At 47.2% G+C, this 26,682-nt stretch overlaps 1 protein-coding gene across 1 annotated transcript in view; it reads left to right on the top strand.

The window, feature by feature from the left end:
• The window catches only part of PDLIM4 (PDZ and LIM domain 4), a 35,627-nt gene extending 28,188 nt beyond the window's left edge, over positions 1-7,439 (top strand). The window contains exons 4-6 of the mRNA XM_010189914.1: positions 1,732-1,889; positions 6,189-6,309; positions 7,235-7,439. Of these exons, the coding sequence (XP_010188216.1) occupies positions 1,732-1,889; positions 6,189-6,309; positions 7,235-7,439 (484 nt within the window). The remainder of the gene's footprint in view (positions 1-1,731; positions 1,890-6,188; positions 6,310-7,234) is intronic.
• Positions 7,440-26,682: the final 19,243 nt, after the last annotated feature.

The raw sequence follows: 26,682 nt of genomic DNA, 5'->3' as shown, positions 1-26,682 counted from the left end.
CGGGAAAGTTAATGGAGTTGGAAAGAAGAGAACCAAACAAAAAAAATACAGAGAACAAAATCTGACGTTATCTGCGTGTGAGCCAAAAGCCAGGAGATTCGCTTGGGTGTTGGAGTAAAACTGGGTCAGAAGTGCATTCTCCTTGAATTTGTGCTTAATCAGGTTGGGCTGGTCAAAACCTGCCCTTTTTCACTGAAAACTGTGTGAATTGATGTATGGGAGGACTGTAGCAGGTCAGATGGTCACTCGGGCACATGTGGAGGCATTTGACTGGCCAGGGTGTTGTGGGGCTGGGTCCTCAGCTGCCTCAGGAGCCCATTGGCAGTGGCACTTCTGCCCCTCGTCTTGAGAGGTCATAGCCATCAGAGCTGCAGGAGGACCCATCAGGTCTCTCCTGGAAAACGGAACTTTGGCTTTTTTTGGAAAGTGAATTTTGTTTGGGTTTTTTTCCTCTTTTTTGTTTGAAAGTGAATTTTATTTTTCTTTTTTTTTAAAGTGGGAAGTGAGTCAGATGATGGCTAGAGTGTGTTAAGCAATCTGATGGGGTTCAGGGCTCTTGCTGTTTTTATTTTTTTTTTTTATAATGACCTTGATGACCTTCTCCTTAAAAAGGAAAAGGAGCCCCTTCCCATGAAGCTGTGCTGTGGGGCCTCACCAAAGCAAAACAGCACTTGAATTCGCCTCTGCTCAGCAGGACACTTAAACATGTACCCAGAATATTTTAGATTCCAAACTACGCTTTTCATGTTTTGATGTATTGAATGAACCGGAATAATTTGTTGTCTGTTGTACCCTAGTCATACCACATACAGACAAGGAGGAGCTTCAGAGGGACTTTTTACAAGAGCATTGAGTGACAGGATGAGGGGTAATGGTTTCAAACTGAAAGTGGAGAGATTTGGATCAGGTATTAGGAAGGAATTATTTACTGTGAGGATGTTGAGACATTTGCCCAGAGAAGTTGTGGATGCCCCCTCCCTGGAGGTGTCCAAGGCCAGGTTGGACAGGGCTTTGAGCAACCTGGTCTGGTGGGAGGTGTCCCTGCCCATGGCAGGGGTTGGACTGGGTGAGCTTTAAGGTCCCTTCCATCCCAAACCATTATGTGACTCAGGTCTGGGTGCTGAAGGTGGGTGCATGGTTGGGAGGAGAGTTATGAGGCTGCTCTTGTGTCCTGTCCTTGGCACTGAGCAGCCCAGTGGTGTGGTTTTCTCCTTTGAGCTGTGTGCTGTGTCTGGCAAATGGATCTTTTAATGCACTCTCCTACACAAACAGTAACTTCAAAGAGGCATTTGTGGGTGGCAAGAGGATTTGCTGTCATGCCTGTGCCTGGCAACAGCACCCGTTCTCCCTGTGCTGAATGCTCTGACAGTGATATGAGGGGTGGGTGGGTCCCCTGGCCCTACATAACCAATGAAAAGCATTGTTTTAGCCATTTTTTCAATAAATTCCATGTGTGTCAGAGCATTTTACAGTGCTTGTAAGCAGCTGCTCTCTTTCCTGGAGGCATCTGGTAACTGGGCTAGCCCTCACTGTGTTACTCAATCAGAGTTTAACTTCCCTGGTTCAGTGGCTGTTCCTGAGACAGGCGTTACCTCCAGGCAGAGGAACCCATGGGAACGGAAAGGTGTTTAATTGAATCTGTGGGAATGTGGAGGTTTCAGCACCTCCCTGAAGTGCTGACAATCACTGTTTATATTTGACTTGGGGCTTTCTTGCTTTTCTTTAAAATAGCCTCGACCCCTTAAAGTCTCTCCCACGGAACAGAAATGGGATTGATGTGGAGTCGGATGTCTACAAGATGCTCCAGGATTATGAAAAGCCCGTTTCAGAGCCAAAACAGTCCGGATCCTTCCGCTACTTGCAGGGCATGTTGGAGGCTGGCGAGAATGGTAAGGAGGTTGACACCCATAGCATGTCCCAACGAGGCCCCTACACCTCCCTACGACCAGGGCTGTAGCACTGTACTGCTGCAGGTCTTGAACCATCATTTGGTCCCTCTGTACCTCATTCCATGGTCCCACATCTGTTGAGTTGCTGTTGCAGGCTCAGCCACCTCCTCCTTCCCTTGCTGAGGTCCAGAAGCTTGAAAAGCCTCTGAAGGACCCATCCTACATCACCTCGGTGCCAAGGCAGCTCAGCTCTAACAGGGGAGGGTCCAAGCACCTTTTGAGGGGGAACACCCAGGTGTCAGGCTTCAAATCAGGGTTCCAGATGCTCAGGTCAGCATCTGGTGGCTTACCAAATTTTGTGGTAGGCTTCAGCATCATGTGAAAGTTGGATTTGCAAACAGCTTCTGCATGGCAGCTGTTTTGCTGAGGTGGTTTATGAAATGTGGTGGCCTAAAGCGTTTGTGTAAGATAACCAGTGGAGAACCATAGGCCTGTTTAAGTAAATAGTATTTGCATAAGGACGTGGGATGGTCCTCAGCAGTGCAGGGATAAAGATCATGAGCTCTTGGCTCACTTCTCAGGTCTGTCACAGCTTCCTGCCTGTGTCATTAATGTGGGAAGGAGCCAAGCCTGAGCATTAAATAATAAGATACCCAAACTATACATTTCAACTTCTTTTTATTTGCCTTTCAACCTTAAGTCTATTGGGGCTTTCATGTTCAAACTTTCAGGCTTTGTTTTACAATCATTAGGGCCAGACTCTTCATTCTGCTTCCTTCCAAGAGCCTCATACTCTGATCATGTGAATCCAGGAACTTAGTTTTTATGGGAAAAGACCAACTGCTGCAAATCTCATTATGAGGCTGTGCGAGGCAGTGAGTCAGGCTGTTACACTCCAGTTTCTGTGTGTATAAAATGATGGAGAAGGATATTCTTTGACTAGAAGGATATTGCTTCTTGCTTCACAAGAAGAAGCATGATCACAGGTAACTTAACTTCTGAGCATTAAGAGTTGCTACCAGTTGTAGTTTTCTCAGTGGTACTTAGGCATGAGGTGGCATCAGTCTGGGAAGTACTGGGTGTAAATATTACAGCCCCTTCGAGGCTGTCAGGAGTATTGATGTTAGTTACAAGCTCCAGATGTATCTTCAGGTCCCTCACTGAGAGCAAGCACGAGCAGCTTCCCGAAGAAGTGCCTGCTGCACCCCCAGGTCTCCTCATTAGGAAGAAGCAAATAGCAAGTGACTGTGTTAATCCCAATTAATAACACTGCTGCCTTCCTCCCTTCTGTGTGCCAGGGGCTCAGAGCCACTGACCCCTTCTCTCTTGTCTGTGCCATGCAGAGGGGATGTGCGATCGATGGCAGGCATGGTCTTGCTGGAGCCTCAACTGTTTTGACACTGTTGGTGTTTATTTCATAAGGGATGGGAAATTAAGTGAAAAGCACCTCTCTTGGCATAAAGCTCTGTGATGTTTCAGCGGGGTTGAAATCCCCAGGAGTGTCCCTGCTAGGTTGTTTTACAGCTTTCACTCCTGCTCCTTTTTCCTTATGGGAAATGTAATTTCCTCATTACACATTTTGGCCCGATTCTGCTGTGTGTTGTTCTTTTCAAGTCCAGATCTCTTCTTCTAAGAAGCTGGGTGTCTCAGGCAACAATCTATTTTATATGGAAGGTGTTTTTGCTGGAAGCTGTATTTTCTTCAGCATCACCAGCCCCATCCCATCCTTAAGGAGCTGAGAATCTGGTGGAGGCTGGGGGAATCACAGCAGTCGTCTCCATAGGTGCTGTTGGCATGGGAAGGATGAGCACTGCAGCCACAGACAGGGATGGCAATGGTTAAGATTGTGAAGTTAAAGCATCTTGCTGCCTTGCTGAGGACCATAAATTATGATGAGACTGTGGGCTGGTAAATAGAAGGAAATGATCCGTTGTTTGGGAAGATGGGAAGCAGCCCTCTCTGCAGGGCTCGCTTTGCTGTAAAATCTCTTATCCCATCCCCCCCTTCTCTCTTTTAAGCAGCTTATCCAAGTGCTCTGAGAGACAGTGACAGCTTAACTGTTAAATGTTGGCAGATGAGCGTGTCTAGTCCACGCGTGCTGTATCTCTTGCTGGGGGAAGCCAACAGCTCAAGTAGTTGTTTTGGTTTATTCCCAGCAAGACAGTGGAAGGACTCGACAGGAGGATGCTTGGGGCGGAGCAGCCCTGGTCCACTCCTGGGCAGGCAGATTTGCACGTATCAAGGCTCTTAGCATCCCAAACATTATATTATATCTTGAGAAAGTGGAGTTTAGTGGGAGATTAGTTGTTCTGGTTTTATTCGCTTGGCTGGGACTGTTGTTGGCTGTGTTTGGTCTCTGGACCAGATGGAGATAGGGGTCTGCTGTGTGAGGGTGCCTGTGCATCCCCAGGGAACCATGGGGATTTAGAGTTGGGCATGGTCCTTCCTCCCCAGCCAAGCCCAGGACAGCGGGTGCTCCAGAGGTGTCTTGGATGGGGGAGCAGGGGTCTCTCCATGGAAGGAAGCTCTGTTGAGCAATGCCCTTCAAAACATGCCCTGTGAACCTACACGGTGTCAGTGAGTGACTACCAGTGACAGCCCACTGGTTCAGATACTGACGGTTCACTCTAGGAAAGGCAGAAATGTTCCTGGAGCTGTGGTGGACATTTGAGACCAAAATCCAAGTGGAATTTTCCAAAGCCAGCATTGGCGTTTTCCAGCATACAGACACCTGGGTCAGAAAGTGCCTGGGCCCCTGCTGAGACCTCTTGGGTATCGGGAACTTTAAGCTCACGTTTAAGATTGACTATGGGCTGAAATACCCTGGGAGTTCAGGAAGTGTAGGAAGCCTGAATGCTGGAGAAGGGCTTGTTCATCCTCTGCTGCTTTTCTAAACTGTGTCAGCGGATGGAATAAAATATATTGGCCTTCTTCATGGGCTTTTCCTTGTTGTAACCTTAGGCCATCGCAGAGGAACCACAGATCAGTATATACCTGAAAGACCAGACAGTTGTGAGCCATGGAAAACCATGCTGTGAATGCTGAAAGCTCTCAAGTGTCCCAGTCGTTGGCAGCAAGTGGATTTGTGTTATCTGATGTGCAAGGGCAGGTGATAGGTGATCTCTGGGGAGGGAGGCTGCAACACTGAAAACTTTGCCACAGTGTTGTTCAGATACACAAAATTTTCATGGATTCCGTTCTCATCATTGGACCTTTTTTGAAAGGAGGTTTGGTGCCCCAGAAGACTTTATCTTCTACCACGATGATTTATTTTGGATTATTTGAGATTGAATTAATGTTCTAGGAAGAAAACTGCATTTAATTCTATTATTGTTTGTTTAAATTTGCCTAATTCTCCAAAAGGCTTTCATCTTTGTGTCCTTGATTGATGGTGGATCTACCAAGTGTATCTGAAATGTTGGTGTGATGGAACCTCTTCTTTCTAGAGCTTTTCTGAGATTTTTGCTATTTATCTTTAACTCACTAAACAGTATCACAGTCAAATTCATCTCTCATCTTTAGATTAAGGCTGCTTTGCCTTTTGACAAGTTATCTGTACTGAGTTGGTGCTATCACAGTACGTGATAGATCATCTGCTGATGCAGCCTAGGTCTTCTGCCCCCAAGGGTCTGAGCACCTCTCCTTTGAAGACAGGCTGAGAGAGTTGGGTTGTTCAGCCTGGAGAAGAGAAGGCTTTGGAGGGACCTTATAGTGACCTTCTGATACCTGAAAGGTGCCTATAAGAAATCTGTTCACTAAGACATGTAGCAATAGTACAAGGGGTAATGGTTTTAAACTAGAAAAAGGTAGATTTAGGTTGGATATTAGGAAAAAGTTCTTCAGTATGAGGGTGGTAGATCACTGGCACAGGTTGCCCAGAGCGGTGGTGGAGGCCCCATCCCTGGAGATAATCAAGGTCAGGCTTGATGGGGCTCTGAGCAACCTGATCTGGTAACTTTGTCCCTGCTGACTGCAGGGGTTGGACTGGATGAGCTTTAAAGGTCCCTTCCAACTCAATATGTTCTATGATTCTATGATCCATGCTTCCTTAGGATGAGCAGAGTCTCAGCACAGTGTCCAGTGGTCATCTGCGAAACCAAATGCTGTGTGACTTCTGAGGTAGTTGGTCTCACTATTTGCTTTTTACTTCCTTACAAGCAAGTTGCAGGTTCTGTTGTGACCTGCAGAGACTCATCTGACCCCTTAAGAAGGAAGAAAAAAAAAAAAAGAAAAAAAGAAAAACATAAAAAAAATAGTCCCGAGTACAAGTTCTCAATCTGTGTTTAAAATTCTTGGCAGGTGAAAAAGTTGACAAACTGAGCAACCCCCGAAACGTCAAGTCCCCGGTGTCAAAGCTTGGTGGTGCCATGCCCGGGCTGCAGATGCTCCCCGAGTGCACCCGCTGTGGGAACGGCATCGTGTAAGTGTCATGGCTCGCCTAGGCCTCCGGTTCGGGGGGGACAGGAATGCAGGGTCGCGGCTGGGTCGGGTCCTACCAGACATGGATTAGAACTTATAGCAGAATACCTTGAATTTATATCAGAATACCTTTAATCCCTTCTTGTTTTTTTCTAACCGTATATAAACCTGGTATTGAGGAGTATGGTTTGAAATGCCCCTTTTAAGGGAATCTTGCAGCAAAATGGGGCTGATTCATGGTTTCTGCCCTGCTTATCATAGTAACTGCCTGGCTCTTCTTAAAGAGCTGGTGGTGCTGGCACTCCTTCGCTGCCTTACAGAGGGAGAAATGCTTTAAGGGTCAAGTAGAAGACGTCTGCAGATTATTTTTGTTTTTGTTGAAGAGTTACTCTCTGACGGATGGATGCTGGGTCTGATTTTGAAGGATATAGGCATTTTTCTGCTTCATCATGTCGTAATTTATGTTCTGTTGTAATTTACATTCTGCTCAAGCCAGATTTGGTGACTGAGAGCCCTCTGCTCTCCAAACGCCTGTAACCACATTCTCGCTGGTACTGTGAGCTGATGGTCTCTGCTTCAAAAGCAGCCCCAGCCCTGCCAGCAGCATATGGAAGATGCTGGTTCCTGATGTTCAGATCCAGGCTGAGCACAGATATTTGAGGCTCAGCTTTGCATTAAGCCAGGGAATGGTGCCACAGGGAAGTGTGGACAAGCTGGGATGGAGGATCCCTTCCCGTAGTAATATGGTGGAGCTGCGCCTGGAGTGGGGTGGCAGCTTTGGGTGGGCTGAGATGTTGGGATGGGGACCCACAATAACACCCTTACGTGTCCCTACATGCCACTTCACTCTGTTTGAGTGGCAGCAGGAAAAGCTATTTTTGCCTGTTGTTGCCCCATATCACCCAACTCTTCCCCTCTCTCCCCAGGGGCACAATCGTCAAAGCTCGGGACAAGCTTTACCACCCTGAGTGCTTCATGTGCGATGACTGCGGCCTCAACCTGAAGCAGCGAGGGTATTTCTTCATCGAAGAGCAGCTGTACTGTGAGACACACGCCAAGGAGAGGGTTAAGCCCCCCGAGGGATATGACGTGGTGGCTGTTTATCCCAACGCTAAAGTTGAACTGGTCTAAAGCCAAGGCTGTGCTCCGGAGAGGTCGGGCGGCCGCGCGCCCACCCACGTCCTCCCGACCGGCTGCGCAATGTGGCTGTAATCAACCCCGATTACCAAAGCCCAAGTTAAAATGCCTTTTCCTAGATAAAACCATTTATACTTGGGATCTCTGGAGGTGGTGTTGAAAGCATATGAACAAGTTTTTTCCTTCTTTTTGACACTCTGCTTTTTGGGTTGCTGTGTTGGGTTATTAGTCTGTGCCTTAACCTTATCCAGGATCTGTGTAAATATTGATTAATTCTGTACTCTGATTCACATAAAACCAGTATGCCCTTACCCCGCCTCCCCCTCCTTCTGAAAAAACAAGGAAGATGTAAAAGCTCAAAGAAAATAAGGCACTTTAACAAAAGAAGTTGACTCCTGTATCCTGACCTTAATCCCCTGCCCTCCGGCTGCCCCAGCGATTAAAGCCTGATCCCCTGAGGAATCTGGGATGTGGTACTGATAGGTTGGGGTCCCTGGCTCAGCCCCATCCTAGCAGATGTGCGCTCTTAGAACAGTATTGGTTGTGAATTTCCCTGGATCAGGGCTCTGCAGTTTGTGGCTGATGTGGATCAGGATCCAAGTTTCCTGAGAGATCTCCACACTGAGTATGCAACAAGGCTTTTTTCTTCCTTCTTTCACTCCCAGTTCAGTTGATCTGTTACCTGATCACCCAAGCAGCACCTTTAAAGGACACCGAAATAGTACAGAGCCCCCCTCAGCTATTCCCCCTTCCTCTGCTCCTTCCCTGCAGCTCTCCTGGCTTTGGCTCTTTGACTCTTCCCCAGCTTTTGCTTTGTTTCTGTAGCCCTTTATTTCTTGATCCCCAGCCTGCTACCATCTGGGTCTGCCCTGCAGCCAGGAGGTGGTGGTGACAAAATCCCTCCAGGCACTTGGGAGGTACCTGGAGCAGCGATGCACCCAGCTGTGAGCCCCAAGTCCAGGAGCAGCATGTTCAGATTTGTACCCATCTCCCAAGGCTGCGCTGTCAGCCAGGTGTATTGTCCACTTTATTTGACAGGGAAAAGTTTTTTGAGGATCTTGGGATGTTGCTTTGTTGGAGAAATGTGGGATTTTTTTCATGTTGTTGTTTGGAGGACAGAGTGAGCTCAGTCACCCAGCTGCTGGGTGCCACCATGGGTAGGGATAGGAACCGTGTGTTTGGTACCGTGAGGTTTATTCTGCTTTGTGACAGCCTCCCTCCTTGTCCTTGCTTGAGAGGAGGAGGATGTAAAGGAGAAAAAGAAATATCTGTGCTCACTTTGCTTCTGTGGCAAAGGAAAATAAGAGATGGGGTGATGGCCAAAGCACTCCTTGCCCTTCTGCCTCTCCATAACAGAAGTCTGAGACATGCAGGGCTGGAGGAGGGTCGGGAACGTTATCCAGCTTGGGGTGAGACGTGCCACCTCTTCCTACAGGTGCTGCACCCCAGAGGGAGTAAAGATGTTAGGGTGTTATAGGGCCACTCTCAGACCTTTTTGTGTGGTGCCTTATAGGGATTTTAGCAGCTCCTGCCCTGTGCCTGGCAGGACTGGGCTGCCCTATGCTGCATCCCAGCTGGGTACCGCTCACAGCCGCAGTGATACCAGTTATGCATGATCCTGCTCACAGCAGAGCAGCAACCTCCCCCTGCTTCTGCCATCAGGATTTGTAACTATTAAAGTACAAGAAACATGGGGAAAATTTTATCTCAGTGCTGAGCCTCATTTTTCTTGTTCTTGTGTAGCCTTGCTCAGTTGGTTGGACCATCTGCAAGAGGGAATACTTAGGACAACTGTAAATGAGCAGGAGACTCCCAGTAATCAGGTGGGAAGTGTGACTGCTCTTGCTTGCAGCCCTCTGCTGGGAGCTCGTTCCTTGGCCACTGTCAGCAGCATTTGTCTGAATTCCTCCATTAACCTCACGCATTGCTGGGCTGAGCTCTGGTGCCTGAAGCCTTGAAAGTTTAGGCTTCACCCAGACCCAGGACTGAATCCAGCTCAGCTGAGCAATGGAAAACTCATGACGTGAATGGCCCCTGGAGGCTTTTCCCAATTTCCGTGGTTGCCAGCTGGTGCTGTGTTTCGGTCTTTGCAGCTCTGGTCCCATTTGACTCCACCAGGTTTGTGTCCTGCAGGGATGCCAGGTGTCCTGCAGCCCTGGCAAGGGGAATGGTATAGAAATTCATAAATTGTTTCATTGCCCTCGTTTTGAACACCAAAGTGAGCGGGCTTGCTGGCACGGCGTCCGTGGTGTTCTCACCTGGCTGCTGCACCAGTACAGCACTGGGAGCACTGTCCACGGAGCTTTTCATTTAAATCCCGAGTTCCCACAGATCAATTTTTGAATGCGGTTGTCTTATGATACCCTTTTTTGGGAGTAATCAACTCATTTGATCCCCCAGATGAGGCTAAAGCCCCTCACTTCATGCAGCCCAGTCCCAGGGTGTGTTGATTCCTGGCTTCAGGCTGTGTCCTTGATATTGTGGTTGCAGGAGCTGCCAATGAGACTCCTGTGTCACTGGGTAATGCTGTTTAACGCTGTAAAATGTGGAGAGGAGCCATTTGTATGAAATGCAAAATAAAATTGGATTGTTGGTTTTCTGTCTTGCATTGTGTAGCTTGGCCTTTGCCTGGTCCCCAGCCGGGCCTCCCGTGGCAGTACCTGCATGTGCAGGGGGTCCCTCAGCATCCAGGTAAGGAGGACACTGGATAAACTTTAAAAAGCGTCTGAGAGATGGAGAGCTGCACTTCTCGCGACATTGTGCTTCAAGAGACTTGTTTGAGATTTAGCCTGTGTTTTTGGGGGCAGAAAGGGGTGGTTGGGCTGCTTTTAATCTCTGAGACCTTCCTGGGACCCTGCGTCCCATTGTGTGCAGAAATGGGAAGAGCCGTTGCGTCTCTGCCTGATACGTGAATGCCTGCAAGTGCCTAGCTCCTGTCCATCGGTGTGACACGGCTTATCCTGCAATGGTCCAGAGCTTTACTGTATCTGCCTGCATGTAAGGCCAGTGGGTTTGATTTATTCACAGTGCTAACCAGCCCAGAGATGCTCAATAGGAGCCTTCTCCCACCCAATGGCCCAGGCCCTCGCTGGACCAGGAGCTGCAGCTCTGCAGGGATGGGGATGTCACCTGCCCTGTCACTGTGGGAGTGATCCAGGCAGCACCCAGGCTGGCAAACCCCCTTCTCCACACAGACAATGTAACCTGCGGTACAGCCATCCCCAAAATCCCCTTGCACAGCACTGGCTGCGATACTGCCCAGGCTCCTTCCCTGAGCACGGAGCTGTGACATCAGTACGGCAGGGGCAAAGCCGGACCCAAAAACCCTGTCCCACCCCATCACTGCTGACCCTTGAACTGCAGAAGTCCCCACAGGAGCAGGAGGATGAGGGCAGGCTCGCTAGCATTGAGCAGTATGTATGACAGAGGGATGTTTGCTTATATAGCTGGAGTTAAGTGCCTCCAACAGCTATTTAATCTAAAAGGTTTTATTTGGAAAGCATGCATATATGGAAATTGTTGCTTATATATGCCTAAAATATTTTAAAAGACAAAGCCGCTGAATATATGCACGTGGCATAAAAGATGTCCATAGACATCTATGGGTCTGTGCAATTACATGTCTAATTAGTGCGTGTATTCAAATACTTAACATGCTTATGACTCTCTCCCTAGTTAGTGACTTTCCATTCACACTTGAATGCATATGTATGTCTATGTATTTATGTGTCATAGCTGCTGTGCTCCTCGGCCCCTGTGCCCCGGTACAGCTGCTGGGGGGCCTCAGCCCTATGGGTGATCTCTGGGTGTGAGACTGAAGAGGAGGACACGGGGAGCCTGGGTGTGCTGGGGCCCCTTGAGACCCCCCCCCGTTAGCCCCGGCCCACACAGCAGCCGCCATCTGACCTGCCCAGACCATGGGAGCCTCCTCCAGGCTCCTCATCACTCTGGAAAAACTGATGCGAAAATCAAATGTGATGGAGGGCACCGTTTATACTCTAAATGAGGTGGGACTGGGGCCAAACTGATTCAACTTCTAATTGTTTAACTTTTTCCATGTATCATCATTAAACTTTCCAAATTCACCGGGCGTTATTTCCACCACCACACCCCCTTTCTTCTGCTGCTTTTGTTTGGAGTTGTTTAACTTCGCTTTTGTTACTGGATGGCTGCCCCAGGGGCCTTAAGGAAAAACCTCAGTTGCTTTAGTTGTACTGAGATGAAAGTCCTTGTGCCATGGAAGGGGAGGCAGAGGGAAAGGGGCTCTTTGGACAAGTTCCCTCTCCTCCTTTCTCATGTGTGAAAGAGGCTATTTTAATTATTTCAGGGGAAAAAAAACTTCCCCACGCGTATCATTAAAACAGGCAAAACAACTTCTGACTGTAAGGGCACTTCTCTGCAAGTTATTTTGCCTCTCTGTTTCTCCCTGGGAGAGCACAGGCTGGTGGGAGACACCCGCAGAGCTCCCCCAGCAGGGGAGCAGCTTCTCGCACCAGGACATTTAAATATTTTGAATTTTTATCTAGTCTTAAAGCGGTTCCTTGTGCAGGGGGAGTTGGTGGGGAAGGCCTGGGCTGCGACCAGGGCAGTAGACGTGCGCAGGGTCACTCACTTGCTGTGCAACGGCGCGGCCCAAGCACGCTTCAGACTTTTTTAATGAAAGCAGCTACTTCTTTTTTAAATTTTTATTTTTAAAGAAACATCTTAGTTCTTCACTTTGTAACCCAAGGGGTGCTGGGAGGTGAGTGATGTCTGTTTGTGTCCTCAGAGCCGATTGTCTCAGGCAGGTGCAAGCTGCTGGTGCCATGGGACAGGGGTGCTGGGGGACACTCAGCACCCTCCTTGGAAAAGCTGGTCAGAGGGGACCTCAGGAGGCCTCCTGGTCTCTGCTCCTGTCCCCAGGCAGCACCAGCTATCCGCATCCATTCCATCCTCAGGATGGAGACCTCCAGCTCCCCAGACACTGTTACAAGGTGTTTCCAAATATATGAGGATATGATTTGCAGAGGAACATATGGGATGCGTAGGTCAGATAGTGGTAAATGGGGGTGCGTGGGGCTCTAGGGGATGTGTGGGAATGCTGGAGTGCATAGGGGCAGATGGGGCCCATGGAGTGTCTGGGGTGCAGGGGATGGGGGCAGGTGGGATAATTGTTTAAGTTGGGTGGGACTTTGCAATGTTTGTGTATAAATAACCAGTAAGGAATCCCAGCAGGTGTGCTTGGTTTGTGGAAATCTTCCACCTTGCACCCTGCACAGAATAAAATAATGTCTCCTCTCTAAACCTACTTTGTGTTTTGAGAATTATTTTCAATTTCAGGTAACAGTTTTTGTGACCCATTGGGACATTAAATTTGAGACCAAACTTCAATGGACACTTGCTACCACTGGAGGAATCCCAAGCTGGACTCTAGCACGCATCAGAGGGTTTTTTCCAGGAACTCCTCTTGCAATTCCCTGGTGTGTGGTAGGTGACTGATTGAAACCAGGATAGAGACTTTGTTACTCGGGTACTCCCCGAGTAAATCGTATCTACTTCAGGTACAAATGATTGATGGATTAATTGCAGCTGCTACTTGTGGTATCTCTCCTGTGTTAGTACAGTGATGACCGGAGCAGGCAGAGATAGGTTTTGGTTTGAGATACTTGCATTTGCGGTATTATTGGCTTTTTTAAGAACGTTGTTTTGCTCTATTGGATATATCAGAAAATATTTACAAATGGGAAATGGAACTTCTTCCGTGGAAGGAGGAATCCCTAAGGCTTCCTGGTTGGGTTGCATCTTGAAACACTGGCATAAGTTTGGAGGTGATCCGCTAACATGGAAAAGTTAGTCAAATATTGTATTCAATGGTGGCCAGGGTATGTGTTAGATGACCAAGAAAAATGACCAAAGAATGGAACTTTGTGTTATAATCCTGTATTTCAATTAACGTTGTTTTGTAGAAGGGCAGGAAAATGGGATGAAATACCATATGTGGATTTGTTTTTCACATTGCGAAATGATTATAAAAGCATAAGAGAATGTGGGCTTACAACAAAAGATCTGAATGTTTTGGCTCTGGAACAAGTTCAGCACAGACCACCTAAACATTGTTGTTCTGTGTGAAGTATTTGTAAAAGATATAAAAAATATAAAGAGCCAGTGGAGGAGGAAGATGATGTAGGACAGTTGGTGGCTCCAAGATGGGAAGATGCACAAGGGGAGAATAATGAAGGACTAAATAGGGAGGCTGGAGGAAATCCTCCCAGTGAAAGTGATGTTGAAAATGAGGGATCTGAGGGAGAAGATTTTAGTCCAGTAGCTGGAAGGACCAGAAGTGGGGCAGCACTGTAAGTGCCCTAAAGGCAGGATGTAGGACTGATGGGGAACCAGTATGGGTTAAATTTCCTTGCTTGGTAGCAGATTTGAGAGCTTGGAAAGATTATTGTTAACTGAACACCAGAGCTTAATGTTGTTTGGGGTAAAGGATGCAATTCCAAAACCAAAAAACTTGTCAAAATTATATCAGGTGATACAAAGGAAGGATAAGACTCTGTCAGCCTTCTTTGAACAATTATGTGAGGTAGCTAGGAAATGGACAGATTTGAATCCAGAAAAAGAAATGGATTCACTAACGTCTGTGACCTTGTCTGTGGGACAGTCAAATCCTGACGTTAGAAAAAAGGCTGCAAAAAATGGAAGGAGCAGATGCCAGATCTATCAATAAATTGCCAGAGATAGCTTGGAGAGTGTATAATGATAGGGAAGAAGAGGAGAAGAAATGGCAGGCTCAATTCGGAATCAAATTGGACTGCTCAATTGCTGGCTGAAGGAAAAGTGGAAGAAAATCAAAATAATAGGAGGTGAAATAGTGGCTGTAGGTTAAATCCTCCTCCTGTGGGAGGACGTAGTGGAACTCCCTATAGATATGACATAAGCTGGTCTTTGGGCAAAGACCAGTGTGCTATTTGTAAACAAAAGGGGCATTGGAAGAGGGAAAGCCCTCAGAATCAATTTCAGGAGTATTTAATAACAAAACAGGAAAATCCTAAGGTGTAGAATTGCTTACCTTGGATCAAGATTCAGATTGATGGGGGCTGGGGGATAAATAGAAATTTTCCCTAACAGTCCTCCTGGTTACCTTGAAGTTGAGAAATGGGAAAACAGTTTTTTAATAGATACAGGAGCAGCTTGTTCAGTATTAAATACTTGTAGATGTAAATTGAGTAGACAAAATATGTCTATTAATTGGGTCATGGGGAATAAGGAGGTAAGGCCTTTCTTCCAACCAATTAAATGTGGAATTGGAGATTGAGTTTTTACTCATAAATTTCTGTATGTTCTTGATTGTCCAGTATTGTTATTAGGAAAATATTTACTCAGCAAGCTGAATGCACAAATTGTTTTTGATAAAATAAATATACAGGTACAGATACCAGAAGAAAAAGTCCTGGAAGTGCAAATCTTTATCTTAAAGAAGGAAGTACAAGAGACACCAGAAACAATCCTGGAGAAGGTACTTAATGCAGTGACCTCCCTGGTGTGGGCCTCTGGCACCCCAGGACACTCCTGTGCAGTCATCATCTCATTGAAATCTAGAGCACAGCTAGTAAGACAAAACCAATATTCTATTAAACTAAAAACAAGGAGGGGGCTTAGAAACTGTAATAGAAAATTTTATCACTCATGCACTGCTATGAGAATGCCAGTCGGAATATAACGCTCCAATATTGCTGGTGAAGAAACCCCATTCAAATGAATACAGCTTAGTTCAGGACTTGAGAGCAGTGAACCAGATTGTGCAAGATGTCCACCCAGTGGTGGCAAACCCATATACTTTGCTGACCACAATTAAAGAGACAGATCAGTGGTTTCCTGTATTTTATTTAAAGGATGCCTCCTTTTGCATCCTTTTGGAATTTGAAAGTCAAAAGATATTTGCCTTTGAGTGGGAAAATCCAAAAACTGGCTGAAAAAGCCAACTGTGTTGGACCATTCTTCCACTGGGATTTAAGAACAGCCCAACAATCTTTGGAAATCAACTAGCCAAAGAATTGGAGAATTGTCAAAAGGAAAATACAGAGATAACTTTGTTGCAGTACTTGGATGATATCCTTTTGGGAACACGAACACTGGAGGACTCTTTACAGTGTACTATTGACCTCTTGAATTTTCCAGGAGCAGCAGGATACCGAGTGTCAAAGAAGGTGGCACAAATTGCACAACAGACCACGGCTTATTTGGGGTTCACCATCACCCAAGGCCAATGAAGCCTTGGTCCTAAAAGAAAAGAGCCTATTTGCCAGAAACCAGAACCTGTATCTGAATGGGAGCAGAGAGCATTCCTGGGAATGGCCGAGCGGGGTCGCCTTTGGATCATTAATTTTGGACTGATTGCAAAACCTTTTTATTGAGGTGGTGAGCAGCACGGGGGAACTTCTTCACTGGCCTCTAGAATGTCAAACAGCTTTTCACCAGTTGAAACCAGCCCTGATCTCAGCACCTGCACTAGGACTTCCTAACTTGGAAAAACCTTTTGAATTTTTTGAGAACGAGAAGCAGCATGTTGCAGTAGGTGTCCTAGTCCAAAGGGTTGGATCATGGAAAAGAAAGTATTTTTCCAAACAAATAGATCAAGTAAGCAAAGGATGGCCCTCCTGATTAAGAGGTGTTGCTGCAACTGTGCCATTCATTCAGGACGCTAGAAACTTGTCTCTGGGATAGAAAATAACAGTAAAGGTGTCTCATGCTGTCACAACAGTACTGGAACAAAAGGCGGACACTGGTTATCGCCCTGCCAAATGAGGAAATACCAGGCTGTATCGCTGAAACAAGATGATGTGAAATTGAAAGTGATGACCACTTTAAATCCAGCTACCCTATTATCATTGGCTGGGGAAACTGAATTGGGACATGATTGCTTAAAAATGATTGAGCAGGTATATTCAAGTAGGACTGATCTGAAAGACAGACCTTTAGATTCAGCTGAATTGAATCTGATCATAAATGGAAGCAGCCAAGTAATTGATGAAATTCATAAGGTAGGGTATGCAGTTGTTTCCAGAGAGAGCAATTTGGAAGCAAAAGCCTTCTGTGCTAACACCTCTGCTCAAAAGAAGGAGCTGATTGCCCTAATAGGAGCCTTGGAGTTAGTAGAAGGAAAGACTCTGAATATATGGACAGACTCTATGTTTTTGGAGTAGTTCATGCACATGGAGCAATTTGGAAAGAAAGGGGTCTCCTTTCATCACAAGAAGCACCAGTTAAATACAGGGAATTGTTACAGGTTGTAAATTTACCTGAACAAGTAGTAATTATGCATTGTAAAGCTCATCAGTTTGGAAATGCTCCTGAAACCATTAGCAATCGACGGGCAGACCTGGCAGCCAAAAGAGTGGTGACAGAACAGATCTTGGGAATATGGCCTGAGAAGTATGAGAAGTTGGAAGGACCATCTGCCTGTAACAAAGAGGATGATCAATTAGCTAATTTGCTAAATGCAAAAAAAAAAAAAAAAAAAGAAGAAGAAAGGAGGATGGTGGATCACAGAAAACGACTGAGTGGAAATACCTTCAAATATCATGAGAGAACTTATGGAAAAGGAACAGAGAAAAACACAGTGGGGAATAGAGGCACTTACAGACAATATTAAAATCCACACTTTAAGTGTAGGAAGGGGAAGTATAGCCAAGATTGTCACTAAGAAGTGTGAAATCCGTCAGCAAAATACATTTAAAATTAAAGTTCTGAAAAAATCAGTGCTGTAATTCATTTATACAGACCTAACTTCATGACAGAAGCACATATTTAGCAGAAACCATAGGTAACTTGGAAACTGACGTGGTGTGTGCTAGTGTTTTATCAAGATAAAAGCCTCACTTCTGTAAAGTTCAGCCACCAACAACCTGAACACGTTGCTGCTGTTGCGCTCTGCAGATGGCATGGTGTACAATGGCAACCTCGTGCCCCTGCCTCTGAGGTTAATTTGTGTATAGATGGCACTGCAGCTACGGTAGCAGCTACAACTGGGTAATTGTAATGTAACATGACTGAAGAGCATTGCACCATTTTTTAAAAACTGAAAACAGTTTTATCCTAAAACATCTCAAATTTGGATTGTTTCACAAACAGTGGGTTCTCCAGAAGACTGCCCTAAATCCAAAGGGGTCAGGCATCTTGGGGAGAACGATACACTCCTTTGCTCTGACTAGTCACTAAATAATGTAATGTAAATGTAGTTCTTACACCTTGCCCCCAACTACCTTTGATCTTTCAAGTTACTACATCCAGCTCCTGAACACCAGTACTTCTCCAGTAGTCTCATTTAAAGTGTGGAAGTTCCCACCTTTTCAGTCTGTTTCAAATGGGGATCTTCAAAGCAGCACCAACAGCTTATTCCTTTTCTGCCTACAACTACTTCTGCCCCAGCAAGCCCTCACCTACAGTGCCTGTAATTAAAAAACATACCAGGACAGTTAATAGGAATCCTTCTAAAGACCCCAAATTCAACCCTTAACACTGACCAGTTAATTAGCTGACCTTCACTTTCATACAGAAGATGCAATACTAAACAAAATACCTGCCACATTATTTTTTTTAAATTTCCTGACTGCATGTTGTCTGCATCCAGTGTAGGATTAACTCCATCAAGGAGGAGTTACTCTACTCTCAAGCATGCAAAGCACTGCCAAACCCTGGCACCACCAGAACAGTCCAGAGGCTGGCACATCAGTCCAGCCACAAGCCAGCAAAGACCATTTGGTTTCTTCAGCATGGCAGAACCAGCAGCCTTTTTGCCCACTTCCCCTTGTTGGCTCATGGAGAGACCTAACCCATGGAGCTTGTGAGGCTCCTGAACTCTCCCCATGTCTCATGCACAGGTTATGGCTTTACATCTCTTCTCCACAGTCACGGGTCACGCTACCAGAGCTGCACTTTCCCCCAGAAGATGCCTCATTTATTCCATATTTTGCAAAACCCCGGGGGTTTTCATAAATGAAGGCCAGCAGTGAGGGCCCGTTACCTGAGGGCAGTATCTTCCTTTGCCACCCCAGAGCTCAGAGTTACAGCGATACCTTCACCCACATTTATCAGATGGAAGACCTGAACAGAGCACAAAACTCACATCACTCCAAATATTCAATTAATTAAATCTGTATTAATGGAGATAAACAGCTGGGATCTGGTTTGCAGAAGGGAGAAAAAAAAATCAAATCTAAGAGAAGAGCAGGTGACGAGGGGCAGGCAGCGAGTCCCTGGGCATGGGCAGTTTCGGAGCTGAGGGTGACAGGAAAGCATTGCTCTTGCTGTTGCAGGAACTCCAGACCTTGGTTACACTGTCATGTTTCCTATCCTAGGCTTGGAGCACCCATATTTTTTAACCTTTACAGCTTCATGGTAGCGCAAGTTGCTTGAGCACAGTGCCAGTGGTTCTTGTCCTGATTTACCCATTCTGCTAATTTATGGGAGCAAAATCTTTCAGACATGATCTCTCCTTTATTCTGTAACCAATTATTTACTTGACACAGGTTAAACAGAGGTTCTGGAGCCTGTGGAGTTGCTCTACACACAAGCTGCATGGCTGTTCTGGGGTGCAGGGAGTTCAGGGGAGGCCGTGTCTGAACTCAAGGAGCATTCCTGAAGGTTGGCTGTGTTTCTGTTTTCTGGAAACTTATATCTATAATCTGGCTTGAAACAAAGTGTCTCAGTCCCATCAGTCCCCAACACAGCGCTTGCAGGAGGGCAGGAGAAGGTATTTATCTTCCACCAAGTGCAGATGAACAACAGGCCAGGCAGGGATCTTGGTATCAAAGAACAACGTGACGTTTGCTGACATCTGTGTGGCCAGCACAGCTAAGCAATGAAACTGCCATGAAACCAGCTCACGTGTAGTCAAGCCAGTGCTCTGGACACCGCCAGGGTGCTGCTGTGGGCAACTGCCCGTATCTCCCATCCTTAGGCCTCGGGGCTGGCAGGAGGTCAGGCAGGACTGGTTGCCCAGCCAGGCGCTGTTTCCAGTCATGGTGTGGTTATGCCCAGCTCTGCAGATCAGTGTCTGGCCAGGCTGTGGCAGTGCAGACTCCAAGCCCAGCATTGCTGGGCTCAGACCGTTTAAGAAGCCTTTCCTCATCCCCTCAGAGGTGCACAGAGCACTTTCTCCAGGAAGCTGTGGCAAAAGAGGGCTTGAGTTGATACCTGCGGCAGAGGCTCTGTGTTTCACCTGGAGTGACGTCTTTTATCCAAAGTTCAAAAAGGATGTGCCAGCATTTGTTTGAGATAAGCCAGTGCTCTAAGCCCAATTAGTAGTGGGGAAAGCTGTGCAGGAATATAGGGAAATCTAAGTTGTCAAGTGAGAAGCTGGTCCTGGCATCAAGAACCTCTGTGTCCTGGTATTCACCATTCAGAAAGCTTTTGAAGTCTCTCCTTGGTCTTGGCAAAGCATCTTATTATAAGAGGCAAGGCACGTTAATTTGGGCCCCATGCTGCGCTGATATACAGCTTTCAAACCGGAGCTGTCGCTTCGGCAGCCTGCAAGAGGTCTCGGCAAAGCTTATCATTCATCCTGATCTGTGGGCCTTCAGTCGCTGGGCACAGACCTCCGGTAACAAAATCACAAAGTGCCCTCTGTGTTTGCTGTTACCTGTCCCTCCACCACAGCAGCTTTTCATCAGCCCTGGATCTGGGAAAGCACCTAACACTTTCCATAATCCTGCACGCAGCCATGGCTGTCCTGGGCAGAACAAGCCCGGTGCTTCCTGGGACGAGACAGGGGCAGGTTGTGTCAGGGAGGAGCGCCTTATGGCCTGCATGAGCATCCCCACAGGCAGGAAGAATAGCTGAAGCTGAAGAAAGACTAAGAAACGTTTGAAGAAGAGAGAGATGGAGACAGATCCAGTTGAGTGTCAGTGACATCCCCAAGCTCTGAGAGCCAAAGCTACAGGAGAAAAATGGAGGAAGGATCCCAGTCTTTCCCCAGAGGCCTTGAAATGTCTCACTGGAGCAGCCAGTGTTGGCGTGGATACTTACAGCAAAGTTGATCTTGCTGAACTCTCCAGCTTCAATCCAGGAAGAAAAATACCTTTACTGCTTGGATACAGCACTTTGAACTAGAGGTCCTTCTGCTGCAGCTTGTCACACAGGTGGCACTGTGCCTTCTCACACTAAGGAGGAAAACTATCCCTTAGAACCCAGGGAGAGACCCAAGTCAGATTCTACAGCCTGGAAGAAATTGCCTTTTTAGGTAAATGAACTAGAGAGAGAAACATTGATGGAATTAATAATTTTCACTCTCTCAAAGCAAGAATAGGGACTTTTCTGTCAGAGACAAATTTTCGCTTAGCTCTGACTTGTTAAACTGGTGTGCTTCTGGGCTTTTTATCTCTCTGAACAAGAGCCACACATTTCATCCAGCTCCAGACCCTACAATTTCCCCTTCCCAGCTATCATCACAAGATGGCATTACAGCCTTAAAAGCTGAGCCGGCTCTCCTAATGCTTTTAGATCTTTCCCAAACCGTGGAGTATCCAACTCTAGAAGACCCCAGAAGAAGCTGTGGCAGTAACCCTGCCTGCTGAGCTCCTCTACCAGGTCTCAGCCCCCCACACTTGCTTTTAATCGCTTCCCTTTTCTGGCCATGCTGTGCTTTAAGCACACAGTGTGTGGGAATGAAAAGCCACGGCCATCACTCCTATAACCCATGTGCCATCTAATTGCACTGATTTAAGCTCGTTATAGTTTTGATAGTTAATGGCATGCAGAGTGCTTTATTCTTGACTTGCAACACCTCTGGCTCTTCCAGGGCTGCCTTGGCCCCCAAGGAGACACTGCTGATCAGACCTAGCGATGAAGTAGTTTAAAATGTGGCTAAAGGGAGCCAAGGACAAATCATGAGCAAAATGCACCCAACTGGTTTCATTTCTGCCATATTTGGAACTGTTTTGTTTGCCTTAAAGTGATTTGGGAGGGAAATGATGAGTCTTTCAATAATCTACAACTTTAAAATAATAATGAAAAAGAGAGAAATCACTCCTCTTCTGTATTTTTTTTAAATAAAATTTCTTTTTAGTTAGGTGCATAAAGCCCCAGTGCAGTGCATATCTGTATCCCTCCTGCTCCCTCTGCCCTCACAGGGGTGCAGCCTGCCCACCCATGGCAGGGCCAGCAGCCACCACTCAGCTGGTCTCCACTGTTAAGGGAGCTCCAGCCCCACATGCTGCTCCATCATCTCAGAAGAGGGCATCAGAAATGGCCTTGGCTCACGGGGGACTGTGCTCCCCTTCAGCCCTTGGTGCTGCCATCAAAGCAGGCAGTGCTTTGCCGAGGCCAGGCTACCATAGTTGTATTCACTTGCCAGGTCATTTCTTTTTGCAGAGGGTTATTTGCATCTGGGGTCAGCCCCAAGGGACCAACAGCCCTTGATGCGTCTGACCAGACTCACCAGACATGCCTACACCTGAAGATCAGAAGCCCCATCTAAACTCATCCCTGGAGCTTCCTTTTTCTGCTGGGTGATGGTACAATAGTGCTTAGCTCCAGCCCTGCCCCTGCTCCTGGATGGACCCCTTGGCTCTGCACTGCTGGTGGCTTAGCTCCTGGAAAGACCCTTGGGCAGGTGGTGTAGCTGTGTGTCTGGCCCTGTTTTCTAGATGAGCTCTGGATGTATGTTGTAGCCATGCCTCCAGTCTTGTCCTTGGCTCATCTCTTCTTGTTCTGGGTGGGCTCAGGGCCTGGGTTATTGCAAGCTGTACCTGGGGCTGCTGGTGGACCCCATCACCGGCACTGGGCTGTGCTCAGACCTAGGGGGACTGTGCCTGCTGGTGATGGTGGTCTCTGCTGGGGTCACCTTGGTTTCCCTTCCATCAGGGAGCAGCTGGCCCCTCCTGGGCCCATCATCTTGTTGCAAGAGAGTAAGTACAAAGCCTGTAAGTCTCCACACTGACCCTACTCCCCATGGACCTTCCTGGGACCTGATGGGAGGAAGTTATTGCCATGGGATTCAGTGTCTGTGTCAGAAGAGGAAGATGTGAGGTTGGGTTTATATAAAGGTTGCTGTTGGGTGCTCCAGGCTTCATTCACCAGTCGCTTCCTGCAAGAAGCATGCATGATCTAACTGCATCTCCCTCCCTGACCCAGAGCCCTGAAGCCTCTCACCAGGGCTTAGTATTTGTCTGTCTTCACAGACCGGTGGCTGTGCTGTCCCCTGCGGTGACAGCTCTCCCCAGGAATGGCAGTGGGGCAGGATCTGTTGCCGAGCTGTCTCTGAGGCTGTAGCTGGGTGCATCCCTCAGGCTGTTCCCTTCACTGTGGAGCTAGAGAGCAACCTCCCTTGGCCCAGAGGAAGGAGAAATAGGAAAAGGTTATACAAACCAAAATCAGGCTGCCAGAGGGGTGGACACACCAGTGACAAGTGCCTCTCCACATCTGGCAGCATGCACTGTCTGCCCTCCCTCCAGGCTTGCCGGGGTTTCACCTCCCTGCCAGGACTCAGGGCTTTTTGTTACGCAAAACGTGCTTGGGCAACATGAGGAGCCTTGTGCAGTCCCCCTCTGTTCTGGGCTGGAACTGCTGCACAGCAATTTCCTTTTTCCTTTTGTCTCTGGCAGAGCCCTGGAGCTCTGTTCCCTTCCCCTCCCATCCTGCTGAGCTTCCCTGGCCCAGTCTCCTTCCCTGGTGTCCCCTTCCCCTCCCAGCTCCTATTCAACCCCCATTCTTTCTCCTTCTCTCCCTCCTTCAGTTCTCCCATCCTGAAGATGGGTTGCAACCTGCATAAGAGATCCTAAACCACTTTCAGTGTGACAAATGTGATCTGCTAATCTGATGGAGGAGGATCCCTGGGACCACAAGCCACCTCTGGGATCTGTGAAAGATCTTGTGGCACCATGGGCATCACAACCTGCTCCTCTCCTCCAGACCCTCTTAAGAGTTTACGCATGCAGGAACACCAACCAAAGCAAATCATCTCCCTTGCAGTGGTCCTCCAAGTCCCTTTTCAGCAAGGAAGAAGCTCTGTGGGGCAAGCATCTGGGTGTGGGATGAAGTATGTGGAGGAGACCTGGGGATGGACTTGCATGGCACTGACCTGAGCACACAATGGGCTGTTCTGGATCTCTACTCTAAATCATATTATGGTAATAAAACCCAGTTACTCTTAAGTGCTGTTTTGCTGGTGCTGGTTTAATTCTGTGTTAAAGCCTGACTTGAGCCCCAGGGGATTTTTACCCAGGGGTAGTGTAAGCATGGCCCATGCATCCTGGGGTGGTGGGCAGAGATGGGTGGACAAACCAAGAAAAGCACCAGCCCAGCATTTTAGAGGAGATCTAACTAGAAACAGCTTATTCCATTAAAAAAAAGAAGAAATAGAGAAGGGAAAAAATAATTCTTAATTAGGACAGAAACCCCCAGATAAGCTTTTTGAAAGAAAAGGCCTAAAAATACCATTTTTCCTTTGATTTGAAAACTATTTTTGCTCTTCAGACTGGTAGATAAAACACATTTCAATTGATGATGCATTTTACAACAAAAATATATCTCTTTTCATCCTGAAAATGCTGAAATGGGTTGTTTCAAAATTTTCAACATTTTACCCCCCTTTTTCTAAACCCCAAATTTTTAATTTAGCTGAAATGTCTCTTTTTTTGAAAGGAAACTCTTGATTACACTTTTTTCCCCCAACAGCTTTAATTAGAATTAACAATTACAGCTGATTCTTAGCTGGGTGATAAACAGCTGGACTGAATCCACTCCGCAGCCCTCTCTGCGTTGGGACTTCCAAACAAGCCCCAGCACTAGCAGGAGTTTAGCTCTCCGCAACATTTTAGCCTTGTCTAGTCACTGGAATTTATCTTTCTTTCTATTTTTTTCCCCACTCTTTCTCCTCTGATGATTAGTTTTTACCAGTACAGCATCTCTAACAGTCAGGGAACTTCACAGTGAGTTGAGATCGCATTGATTTCTCAAGAAAGAAGCCGCATACTAATTTTTCCTGTTTTCCTCCCATGAGGGAAGCAGGTAACAGCTTCAGGAAAGCAGCTGGGTTTGTGGATATTATGTTCACCCTCCAGATGACAGGAAAGTCTGAAGTCTCCGGGACCATCATGGGGAAAGGAGATGATGGCTGGGGATGAAGCCTTGCTGATAAGAGGAAGCTTATGGGATTAAAGCAGAATGGGCTGAGCCTGAGAAAATCACTAGGTGAGGATCAAGGGATGGATTAGTCCATGGCCAAAAAGATGACTGGGAAGGGCATCCTGCTTAAACTAGACCCACCATCAGGCAGAGGGGACCTTTGGCTGTCATGCCCAGGGTGATGCTTGTTGTGGGTAGCAGCTCAGGACATCCTCGAGATGCTCTGGGGCATCCTCCTTTGCTGAAACCAACATCCCCAGTGCCCACTGCAGCTCTCCAGCCGCCAGGTCCAGTGCTTTTCAGCACTGCTTATCCCTGGGTTGGCTTGTTGCTGGAAAGGGCTGATCTCTTCTTGCAACAAGCCCACAGCTCCAGCCTGTCCCACCTTGCTCCTTCTACTTCCCTACCAAACAGTTATTATAATCTTGGACCATCTTGAGTCAGTATTAGGTGAGAGGGAGGTTTCTGTATAGAAGCCTCCCTGTGATTAATGCATTAAGAGATTTTGTGAAAATTAAAGCCTTTCTTCATACTTCACACTTCCAGCTCCTCAGCTGTTGCTTTTTCCCTTCTACTTCTGTACAGAAATCCCTGAGGGCCTTGCTTGCCCCAGCGCTTTTGCTGATGTTTTCTCCCCAAAGCAGCTGGCAGTACCCACTACTCCTTGCCACCCAGTTTCCCCAAAAGCTTCACCCTCCTGAGCCCAGGCCAGTGGCTGCAGAGAGGAGGGTGCTGCGAGCACAGCTTATTTATATAGAAACCCAACCCTGGAGAGGGGACAAAAATGCCTCTTTATTTCCATATTTATCATTATGGTTCAGATGGATGAGGAATCAGATGGAAAGTTTAGGCGAAACAGAGAGGAAATGAAAAAGTGTCGGTAAGCGGCAGCTCAGCTGAGAGACTGACAGCCTCGAGGGTTTCCAGCAGCAAAAAGGCTTTCAATTACTGTGCAGTGCTGCTGCTTGATAACATCTTCATTTCCCCAGCAGCACCACTGAGATGGATGGGACAGTGGGTCGTGGCTGTGGAGCACCCCATGCCCTGCCATCCTGTGACCCCAGCTGCTTTCCCGAAGACTGCAGCCTGGTCATTACAGGGATATGGATCTCAGACCCTAAAAAAAAAAAAGCATGTTTGGTCTTGTGGGTGTTTTACAGGGCTTTTTTCTTCCCAGATGCTGGTAGGTACTATAAGCAGCAGCAGAACATGGGTGCTAATGAGCAATGGGCTCATTCACTTGCACAACGGTGGAAAGAAGCCACAAAAGCTTTGCTGGACAACATCAGAGCATCCAGTGCTGGGCATTGGTGATGGATGGGGATTTAAAGCCCATATTTGCAGGGAATAACAGCTCTCCTTTAAGTGTGCGACACCACTGAGATTTACGGTCTCCTAGTTTCGACCTTATGGAAAGTGTTTTATGAATAGTTCCTGTGTATGCTCCTGACCCCACATGTGCTGCAGTCCAGGGATGCTTCAAACACAATGGAGAAGTGGCAGCATGGGATGCAGCTCCTGGGGGTGGCACCCGGAGCACCAGGGATGGGAGCTTCCCAGGGACCTGAAATCATCAGCCCTGGGAGGGACCACCTGCATGGCTCAACCTGGGCTGCTCTGCCGGGTGATAACCAGGACTGGGAGCCTGTGCCTCCAGTCTCTGTGTCCTTGGGGAGGTGGCAGGGGATGGAGCTGCCCGTTGCTGCCTGCATGGTCCCCCTCCGGCACCCAATGCCAGTGACTTTATTCTTACTTAAATCCCTGCTTGGACACCTGAGAAGCTCCTGGTCATGTCATCAGAAGAAACTGTTTCTAGAAAGAGTCCCTGGGGACGCTGCTGCCCATGTAGTCCCAGCCCAGTTGCAGCTGAGCTGGTGGCACTAAAGACTTGATGTTCCCTTCACACTGGTTATGCGTCTGTCAGGTACCTCTGCTCTTGCTCTGGCTTTATTCTCCTCTTTGCTTCTAAACAATTTGTACCTGGCTTCATGGGAAAGTGGCTTTGAATTGATCACCGTTGCTGCCTTATCTAATTTAATCCAAAGCCGATATCAAACAGGAGTGAGTGAGGGAAGCCCAGTGGGAAGCCCACGTGCAGCAAAGCACTTGGCTGTGATGAACGGTGTCGTTA

Source organism: Mesitornis unicolor, unplaced genomic scaffold (genome assembly GCF_000695765.1).
Source record: "Mesitornis unicolor isolate BGI_N332 unplaced genomic scaffold, ASM69576v1 scaffold1108, whole genome shotgun sequence".
Lineage (NCBI taxonomy): Eukaryota > Metazoa > Chordata > Aves > Mesitornithiformes > Mesitornithidae > Mesitornis > Mesitornis unicolor.
The sequence above is the reverse complement of the archived record's forward strand: the minus strand, read 5'-3'. Positions and strand labels throughout refer to the sequence as shown.